The 10,651-nt window shown below is 43.1% G+C and overlaps 1 protein-coding gene across 1 annotated transcript in view; it reads right to left on the reverse strand.

Moving 5' to 3' along the window:
* The window catches only part of LOC148360614 (von Willebrand factor A domain-containing protein 7-like), a 37,715-nt gene extending 30,405 nt beyond the window's left edge, over positions 1 to 7,310 (reverse strand). The window contains exons 1-3 of the mRNA XM_088342997.1: positions 7,085 to 7,310; positions 5,058 to 5,284; positions 4,788 to 4,992 (exon numbers count right to left, since the gene is read on the reverse strand). Of these exons, the coding sequence (XP_088199123.1) occupies positions 4,788 to 4,992; positions 5,058 to 5,258 (406 nt within the window). The 5' untranslated portion in view covers positions 5,259 to 5,284; positions 7,085 to 7,310. The remainder of the gene's footprint in view (positions 1 to 4,787; positions 4,993 to 5,057; positions 5,285 to 7,084) is intronic.
* Between the last annotated feature and the right edge of the window lie 3,341 nt (positions 7,311 to 10,651).

Raw genomic sequence — 10,651 nt, forward strand, 5'->3', positions numbered from 1 at the left:
GATGTCTAGATAGATGTCTAGATTGATGTCTAGATAGATAGATGTCTAGATAGATAGATAGATGTCTAGATGGATGGATGGATGGATGGATGGATGGGTAGATAGATGTCTAAATAGATAGATAGATGTCTAGATAGATAGATGTCTAGATAGATAGATGTCCGGTATGCATCGTCACAGTTGTTTCCATCCATATCTGTCACGGTTGCCATGGCGCCCAATTGGCCCGCCTGTGTGGCGCCAGCTGCGGCTCATTGACGGATAGGCTTTCCGTATATTTAAGCTCAGTGCTCTCATTCTTTCTTTGTCTATCTGTCAACAAACCTCTGCCTCGCAAGACTTGGGTTTTGACTCGGTCCCGTTTCCTGTTGGTATTCCCTGACCAGTATTGTTCCCGTTTATTTTTGTCCTGTTTAATTTCGGTTTCCAGTTTCGTTCCTGTCTATTTTTGTCCTGTTTATTGTTCTCTCCAGTTTTGTTCTTGTCTAGTTTGTCCTGTTTATTTTCGATATCCTGTTTCATTATCTATCCTGTCTGTCCTGTCCGCTATCGACCCCATCTGTCCGTTATCTACTCGGGCAATTGGTATCGATCTCATCAGCCTCTGGCTTCCTATCATTTCATGCCAGACTGCGGCCTAACGTGCTTGACTCCCCATTTCCCGTAAAATAAAAGGCTTGTGTGAGAAACGTCACGCGTTTGGGTCCTGATCCTGTTCCGGTTCTTGACAATATCTGGTGTAAATCTATGCTTTAGCCAAGCCACACAGGAGCAGGTCTTGTAAACACACGGGACTTTTGCGATTGATCATCCTTAATTTAATGTTGAAAGTTCAATGCGGAAACAAAATCCATTTACGTAATGACGCCATTCCCATTTCAACAATGTAATCGGAATACCAGCAAAGGACATGGCTGCGGGGTTATTAGTCTGTCTCTAAGGATTATAACCATTCATTCGGAATACTACAGATATCCAATAACCCGTTTCCGGGACAGTAGAGCAAAACAACGTGGTCGGGATCAGAAACAAGTCAAAGGCCAGGTGAGGAGAGTAGGCGAGGTCAGGATCAAAGAACGGGTCAAAGCCGGGGAACAGACGGGAGCAAAAACAGGTGTGAGTCAGGGTCGAAAAAGCTTGCCTAAAGTAAACTGAGGTTCGCAGAAACGGGTGGGTTTAAACAGTGACAGGGAGGCAATCAGAGTCCGAGGCAGTAAATTTCAACCTTGTAATCGGAATACCCGCAAAGGCCAGGGATAAGGGGTTATTAGTCTGTCTCTAAGGATTATAACCATTCATTCGGAATACTACAGATATCCAATAACCTGTTTCCGGGACAGTAGGGCCAAACAACGTGGTCGGGATCAGAAACAAGTCAAAAGCCAGGTGAGGACAGTAGACGAGGTCAAGGATCAAAAAACGGGTCAAAGCCGGGGAACAGACGGGAGCAAAAACAGGTGTGAGTCAGGGTCGAAAAAGCTTGCCTGAATAAACTGAGGTTCGCAGATGGACTTAGAACAGGTGACAGAAACGGATGGGTTTAAACAGTGACAGGGAGCCAATCAGAGTCCGAGGCAGTAAATTTCAACCTTGTAATCGGAATACCCGCAAAGGCCAGGGATACAGGGTTATTAGTCTGTCTCTAAGGATTATAACCATTCATTCGGAATTCTACAGATATCCAATAACCTGTTTCCGGGACAATAGAGCAAAACAACGTGGTCGGGATCAGAAACAAGTCGAAAGCCAAGTGAGGAGAGTAGACGAGGTCAGGATCAAAAAACGGGTCGAAGCCGGGGAACAGACAGGAGCAAAAACAGGTGTGTGTCAGGGTCGAAAAAGCTTGCCTAGAGTAAGCTGAGGTACGCAGATGGACACGTTACAGAAACGGGTGGGTTTAAACAGTGACATGGAGCCAATCAGAGTCCGAGGCAGTAAATTTCAACCTTGTAATCGGAATACCCGCAAAGGCCAGGGATAAGGGGTTATTAGTCTGTCTCTAAGGATTATAACCATTATTTCGGAATACTACAGATATCCAATAACCTGTTTCCGGGACAGTAGAGCAAAACAACGTGGTCGGGATCAGAAACAAGTCGAAAGCCAGGTGAGGAGAGTAGACGAGGTCAGGATCAAAAAACGGGTCAAAGCCGGGGAACCGACGGGAGCAAAAACAGGTGTGAGTCAGGGTCGAAAAAGCTTGCCTAAAGTAAACTGAGGTTCGCAGAAACGGGTGGGTTTAAACAGTGACAGGGAGCCAATCAGAGTCCGAGGCAGTAAATTTCAACCTTGTAATCGGAATACCCGCAAAGGCCAGGGATACAGGGTTATTAGTCTGTCTCTAAGGATTATAACCATTCATTCGGAATACTACAGATATCCAATAACCTGTTTCCAGGACAGTAGGGCAAAACAACGTGGTCGGGATCAGAAACAAGTCGAAAGCCAGGTGAGGAGAGTAGACGAGGTCTGGATCAAAAAACGGGTCGAAGCCGGGGAACAGACGGGAGCAAAAACAGGTGTGAGTCAGGGTCGAAAAAGCTTGCCTAAAGTAAACTGAGGTTCGCAGAAACGGGTGGGTTTAAACAGTGACAGGGAGGCAATCAGAGTCCGAGGCAGTAAATTTCAACCTTATAATCAGAATACCTGCAAAGGCCAGGGATACGGGGTTATTAGTCTGTCTCTAAGGATTATAACCATTATTTCGGAATACTACAGATATCCAATAACCTGTTTCCGGGACAGTAGAGCAAAACAACGTGGTCGGGATCAGAAACAAGTCGAAAGCCAGGTGAGGAGAGTAGACGAGGTCAGGATCAAAAAACGGGTCGAAGCCGGGGAACCGACGGGAGCAAAAACAGGTGTGAGTCAGGGTCGAAAAAGCTTGCCTAGAGTAAACTGAGGTTCGCAGATGGACAGGTTACAGAAACGGGTGGGTTTAAACAGTGACAGGGAGCCAATCAGAGTCCGAGGCAGTAAATTACAACCTTGTAATCGGAATACCCGCAAAGGCCAGGGATAAGGGGTTATTAGTCTGTCTCTAAGGATTATAACCATTATTTCGGAATACTACAGATATCCAATAACCTGTTTCCGGGACAGTAGAGCAAAACAACGTGGTCGGGATCAGAAACAAGTCGAAAGCCAGGTGAGGAGAGTAGACGAGGTCAGGATAAAAAACGGGTCAAAGCCGGGGAACAGACGGGAGCAAAAACAGGTGTGAGTCAGGGTCGAAAAAGCTTGCCTGAATAAACTGAGGTTCGCAGATGGACTTAGAACAGGTGACAGAAACGGGTGGGTTTAAACAGTGACAGGGAGCCAATCAGAGTCCGAGGCAGTAAATTTCAACCTTGTAATCGGAATACCCGCAAAGGCCAGGGATACAGGGTTATTAGTCTGTCTCTAAGGATTATAACCATTCATTCGGAATTCTACAGATATCCAATAACCTGTTTCCGGGACAATAGAGCAAAACAACGTGGTCGGGATCAGAAACAAGTCGAAAGCCAAGTGAGGAGAGTAGACGAGGTCAGGATCAAAAAACGGGTCGAAGCCGGGGAACAGACAGGAGCAAAAACAGGTGTGTGTCAGGGTCGAAAAAGCTTGCCTAGAGTAAGCTGAGGTACGCAGATGGACACGTTACAGAAACGGGTGGGTTTAAACAGTGACATGGAGCCAATCAGAGTCCGAGGCAGTAAATTTCAACCTTGTAATCGGAATACCCGCAAAGGCCAGGGATACGGGGTTATTAGTCTGTCTCTAAGGATTATAACCATTCATTCGGAATACTACAGATATCCAATAACCTGTTTCCAGGACAGTAGGGCAAAACAACGTGGTCGGGATCAGAAACAAGTCGAAAGCCAGGTGAGGAGAGTAGACGAGGTCAGGATCAAAAAACGGGTCGAAGCCGGGGAACAGACCGGAGCAAAAACAGGTGTGTGTCAGGGTCGAAAAAGCTTGCCTAGAGTAAACTGAGGTTCGCAGATGGACAGGTTACAGAAACGGGTGGGTTTAAACAGTGACAGGGAGCCAATCAGAGTCCGAGGCAGTAAATTTCAACCTTGTAATCAGAATACTCGCAAAGGCCAGGGATACGGGGTTATTAGTCTGTCTCTAAGGATTATAACCATTCATTCGGAATACTACAGATATCCAATAACCTGTTTCCGGGACAATAGAGCAAAACAACGTGGTCGGGATCAGAAAGAAGTTGAAAGCCAGGTGAGGACAGTAGACGAGGTCAGGATCAAAAAACGGGTCGAAGCCGGGGAACAGACAGGTGCAAAAACAGGTGTGAGTCAGGGTCGAAAAAGCTTGCCTAAAGTAAACTGAGGTTCGCAGATGGAATTAGAACAGGTGACAGAAACGGGTGGGTTTAAACAGTGACAGGGAGCCAATCAGAGTCCGAGGCAGTAAATTTCAACCATGTAATCAGAATACCCGCAAAGGCCAGGGATACGGGGTTATTAGTCTGTCTCTAAGGATTATAACCATTCATTCGGAATACTACAGATATCCAATAACCTGTTTCCAGGACAGTAGGGCAAAACAACGTGGTCGGGATCAGAAACAAGTCGAAAGCCAGGTGAGGAGAGTAGACGAGGTCAGGATCAAAAAAACGGGTCGAAGCCGGGGAACCGACGGGAGCAAAAACAGGTGTGAGTCAGGGTCGAAAAAGCTTGTCTAGAGTAAACTGAGGTTCGCAGATGGACAGGTTACAGAAACGGGTGGGTTTAAACAGTGACAGGGAGCCAATCAGAGTCTGAAGCAGTAAAAAAACATACCTTTTGTGATGATGTCCCTCCCTCTCTGGAATGCTTCTCCATCAAAATGATGCTCCTCACTCGACACCGATACCAAATCCACGTTGGCGTTACTGAAGTACATGTAAGCAATGGAAGTATGGAACAAGACGCTGGACAGAACTGACGCGGTATCGTTGGACGAACAAGCTTCTTGCACTTGTTCAACCGTGAGAAGGTCGTTTATCTGCCAAACAGAAACAGAAAAACTGTTTTTCCAGCAGTTTGAGGTCCTAAAAATCCTGTCCTTACGGTCAGACTGAAGTTCCGTCCCTCTGCTTTGGCCATGTCCTGACAGACCTCGGCGGTCTTTCGGAGAATGGCCCTTTGGGTGATGTCCCGGTGGGAAGACGAGTTTCCACCGGGGGTAAAGAGAGGTTGGAAGCCTAGTGCCGGGCCTAGAATGGCAAAGACTGCAGATAGGAGCTGCAATACCGATTGGCTGTTTCTCATGATGATCTTGGGCGGGGCCGGGAAACCTAAAACGAAGAAACATAGGACAAAATCTTGGAAAAACTAGCAATACAGTAGACCCCAGGATACTCGGGTGTCTCAAAACCTCAAACTCTGCGATGTTTTGACTCCAAGATATCCGTCTGATATTGGTCGAAGTCAGATAAAATGCCGGTCTGCCACACTGCATTATGAAAATGCCCATGTTATATGCTGAATTACCTCCCATGATGCCTTTCTCTTCATTCAGTTCAGAATCTCGTGCGCTTCTTGTAATATTAGCCAGTTGTCAATTCATGTTTATTTGTGACACCCTTAATCACAAAGAGTCTCAAAGGGCTGCACAGACCACAGATTATTGCAAATGACAGACTATTGTGACACCATACCCTGATCTAAAACCTACATGAGGGCAAGGAAAAACTCAAAAACCTTAAAATGAGGAAAATGAAATTGTCGGTAAAATCCAATCTTCATTGGACTCTATTTTTTCACTTTGTGTGCCAAAGCTTGCAGCGAGACTACAGGATAACCAAAAACATGATAACCATGGAAACAGAGCTTGCGATTAACATGAAATACAAAAAAAGCACACCCATTGTTACCCTTGTGAAGTTGCATGGCCGTAACCAATCAACGATTGCTACTACGTAAAAACTATTGTTTTTCAAATTTTCTTATGTTATTTTAATGTTTTGATCCAGGGTACCCGGTGTTAGGAACGCATAAGCTAATTTCGATGGGTTTTCAACACCCGCTATACAGCAATTTAAATTTGCAATCCTATAAAATAATCAGAATTTCTTGGAAAGTAACCGTTCTTATTTATCAGAACATTTTGAGTTTATATTTAAAATCTCTCGAGAAAAATCAAATTTTCAGTGTCAAGCTGTGTAATGCAGTATTAAATTTATCTTAAGTCACTTTATGTAGTTAGCAATAAAATGATAACCATGGAAACGAAGCTTGCAATTATCAAGAAACAGAAACACCAAATACTACAAATCTTCTGTAATTTACTACGCCAGTTCATAGCAAATTACTAAATATATATTTTCTACGAAAACTACAAAAAAGAAATAAGAAATCAAACACTGTTCCTTTTTGTGCTGGAAATGTTTCTTCTTATAAAACCCTTGATTGTTACAAATATTTAACAGTATCTGTCTTGTACAATAAAGCTTCAGGTGCGGAAAACTGGTTGGTAGCCGGGACTGGGATAACAAGGCGTGGTCGGGGTCGGAAACGAGTCGTAAGCCAGAACGGGAGAGTAGACGTAGTCGGGTGACAAAAAGAGGTCGAAAGCCGGGACGGGAGAACAGACGTGGTCAGGATCAAAACGGGTCGTAGCCGGAGACAGACGGGGGCAAAAACGGGACGGGTGGGAGTCAGGGTCGAAAAAGGCTTGCCCAGTATACACTGAGGTTCGCAGACGGACCGACAACAGGGGACTGACAGGATTGAGTTTAAATAGTGACAGGGAGCCAATCAGAACCCGGAGCGGTTTGCGCCAAATGATTCTCATCGGTAACCATGACAGAAGAAGGCACATGCAATGTTAACGAACATGGCCGTAACCAATGGATGATTGTGACGATTACTAAAAACAAAGTGGCAATAGAAATGGAAAATATTTAAAGGGCATGACACCCGAAGTAAGCGGAAGTTTTAAAACCAGTATTTATTTCAATCGGTCGTCTCCTCCACCTCTGCATCCACCCGCGACTTCAACGTACCGGCTCTAGTCACGAACATAAGTAAAATACAATTTTTCATTTTCTGCTTATCCAATCAAACATACCGTATCATAGAATAAACATCCTCACCTGAAAATGCTCTTGTTCTCAGAAATCTTCAGAAGTTATGGCTGCTTGAATCTCCAGCATCAAGGCGGGTCAGTTGTGAAATGCCACTCGTGTGTTATCTGCGATTTTGTGTGCGTGTTGCGTTTGAGGCCCCATTGTTTTCTTGTCTTCAATTCAGAGACTGATGATAAAGGACTTTACCCACACCCTCTTGGTATACATTTTTCTAAGTATACACATCGCCGGATTACTATGTAGACTTTTGGATTTTAGTGCTGATTCATCATTCATTTCTGGTACTGTGAATTAAAGTACATTTTCAGGTCCTTAGCTCTGGTGTATATTAAATAGTAATAACTGAATCTTGACTTTATATATTGTTTCAAATAATAATAAAAAACATACGTATCTCAAATTATTGGTCCCCGTCCACGGAACCTTGGACGACCATTTTGTGAAGCTAGCTTGTCCCGGTGGTGCTTTTAGCACTCAATGACCACAAACTTTCCAGAGTCCCTGTGTGTGATCTTCGCTGAGCCCCATCATTCAGGCATCTTTCGCTTTTCCACCACTGTTTCCTTCTCTAGCCATTCATGTTGGCAGTGTCACAGGCAGGGTTGGGTAGGGTTACTTTAACTTGATTACTTTCAATTCCTTTTGGATGACTCCAATACCAAATATGCTAATAAAAGACAAAAGAAACTAAATATGAATCAAATGATGCCTCACAACACGTGGTAAGCTTTCTCTCCTGGCTTTAAACTCTTTGATCTCCGGCAAAACGAACATCAAATGCAACAGAAACAAAATGAAAATAAATCCAAACAGCTTGCCAACATCATTTTTGCCGTTCCATGTGTTCCGTTACTCTCCCAGCCTGCACAAAATTTAGTAATTTTATTCATATTTAGTTTCTTTTGTCTTTTATTAGCATATTTGGTATTGGAGTAATCCAAAAGTAATTGAAAGTAATCCAGTTCAAGTAACTCTACCCAACCCTGCATTTTATGTTAGTTTTGCCGGAGATCAAAGCCAGGAGAGAAAGCTTACCATGTGTTGTGAGTCATCATTTGATTCATATTTAGTTTCTTTTGTCTTTAATTAGCATATTTGGTATTGGAGTAATCCAAAAGTAATTGAAAGTAATCCAGTTGAAGTAACCCTACCCAACCCTGCATTTTATGTTCGTTTTGCCGGAGATCAAAAGAGATCAAAGCCAGGAGAGAAAGCTTACCACGTGTTGTGAGTCATCATTTTATTCATATTTAGTTTCTTTTGTCTTTTATTAGCATATTTGGTATTGAAGTCATCCAAAAGTAATGGAAAGTAATCCAGTTAAAGTAACCCTACCCAACCCTGACAGGGACAAGTTAGCTTCGCAAAATGGTCATCTGGGCTCCTGTAATAGTAAAATGGCCGCCAAACACATAAAAATAGATTGAACATCAGTTTCATCAACATCTTTTTCCAAGATCGACTGTCTTCTGACTTAAAAACCGCTGTCCAGGTTTCGAAGAAACTCGGTGAAAAGGGTGCGGCTGCCGGCATTGTTGGAAAATGTTCAGCCTACTGTATCGTTTTTTGTTTTTTTCTCGGTGAGGCAAAAAAAATAACCATGCCCTGTTGCAGCTATCAGGTATGTAGCGCACCTGAGTTATTGACGAACATGCTAAGAAAACACGGGTAACAAATGTGAAATACTTGTTAGCGTGTTGAAACTGCAGAAGAAGCATTCTAAGCTACTCAAACAATTATTTGAGACATTCTATTCAAACGCTGTGACTGATGGCTTTGTCCGAGGGATGGAGAAAGAATCCTACTCCCCGGTGAACAATACAGTAACTTGAAAATGAACAGTCACACAAAATGCATTTCTATTTAGGAGGGTTTGTTTTGTTTCCGTCTCTAATTGGTACATTTGGTTTTAATCAACTAATTGATTGTCAGAAAGCCAATTAAGAGAGAAAGAGAGAGAGAGAGAGAAACTGAGAGACAGAAACAGAGAGAGAGGAGGTAAAGAAAGAACAAGAGAGAGAGAGACAGAGAGAGAAGCAAAAAGAGAACAAGTGAGAGAGAGAGGGACAGGGAGGGAGAGAGAAGGAAAAAGAGAGAACAAGGGAGAGAGAGAGAGAGAGAGAGGAGGAAAAAGAGAGAACAAGCGAGAGAGAAAGAGAGAGAGAGATAAAGAGAGAGAGAACGAAAAAGAGAGAACAAGGGAGAGAGAGAGAGAGAAGGAAAAAGAGAGAACAAGCGAGAGAGAAAGAGAGAGAGAGAGAGATAAAGAGAGAGAACGAAAAAGAGAGAACAAGGGAGAGAGAGAGAGAGAGAGAGAGAAGTGAAAAAGAGAACCAGGGAGGGAGAGTGAGGGAGAAAGAAGGAAAAAGAGAGAACAAGCAAGAGAGAGAGAGAGAGCGAGAGAGAAAGAGAGAGAGAGAGATATATAGAGAGAGAACGAAAAAGAGAGAACAAGGGAGAGAGAGAGAGAGAGAGAGAAGTGAAAAAGAGAACCAGGGAGGGAGAGTGAGGGAGAAAGAAGGAAAAAGAGAGAACAAGCAAGAGAGAGAGAGAGAGAGAGTGAGAGAGAGAGAGAGAGAGAGAGAGAGAGAGAGAGAGAGAGAGAGAGAGAGAGAGAAGGAAAAAGAGAGAACCAAGGAGGGAGAGAGAGAGAAGGAAAAAGAGAGAACAAGTGAAAGACAGAAGGAAAAGAGAGAAAAAAGGAGAGAGAGAGAGAGAGAGAAGGAAAAAGAGAGAACAAGGGAGAGAGGGAGAGAGAGAAAAGGAAAAAGAGAACAAGCGAGAGAGAGAGAGAGAGGGACAGAGAGAGAGAGAGGGGGGGAGAGAGAGAGAAGGAAAAAGAGAACGTGAGAGAGAGAGAGAGAAGGAAAAATAAAGAACAAGGGAGAGAGAGAAAATGAAAAAGAGAGAACAAGGAAGAGAGAGAGAGAGGAGGAAAAAGAGAGAACAAGGGAGACAGAGAAGGAAAAAGAGAAAGCAAGGGAGAGAGAGAGAAGGAAAAACATTATTTTATACTATTTTACAGGAATAAATAATATCATATATGTATTTTCTTTTATTTTAACATATTTTCAACTAAAATAAATTACAGTTGTTTTACTTTATTGTATTTTCCCTATGGCTCACAAAACTTTCAGTGATGCTAAAGGGAGAAGCAAAATCATGACAACCATGGAAACAAAGCTTGTGATTTTCAAGAAATATAAGGACGGAACTCAAATTGCTATTTGCAAGGCCTTCGATCGGGACTATCATTAAAAGTAAGCGATTAAGGCCAGGAAATCTTCTAAGGACATGGCAATCCTCCCAAGTGGAAGTTTTAAAATCAGTTTTACTTATGCATCCACCCGCTACTCCACTCTACCAGCTCAAGCCCTTTTTTTCATAAAACAAGTAGACAAATTGTTTCATTTTAACAACATTTATTTTCAATGTATTGACATGCGTCGAGAAATTAGGTTACATATCGGGAATTGATTTTCTCCCGATGTTTCTTCACGATACCGAAACCGTCTCCGATACAAATAACGATAAAAATTGTCATGACGACGCACCACAATCCTCCCGCCGGCG

This window comes from Urocampus carinirostris, chromosome 8 (genome assembly GCF_059441175.1).
Source record: "Urocampus carinirostris isolate Australia breed hairy pipefish chromosome 8, RoL_Ucar_1.0, whole genome shotgun sequence".
NCBI lineage: Eukaryota > Metazoa > Chordata > Actinopteri > Syngnathiformes > Syngnathidae > Urocampus > Urocampus carinirostris.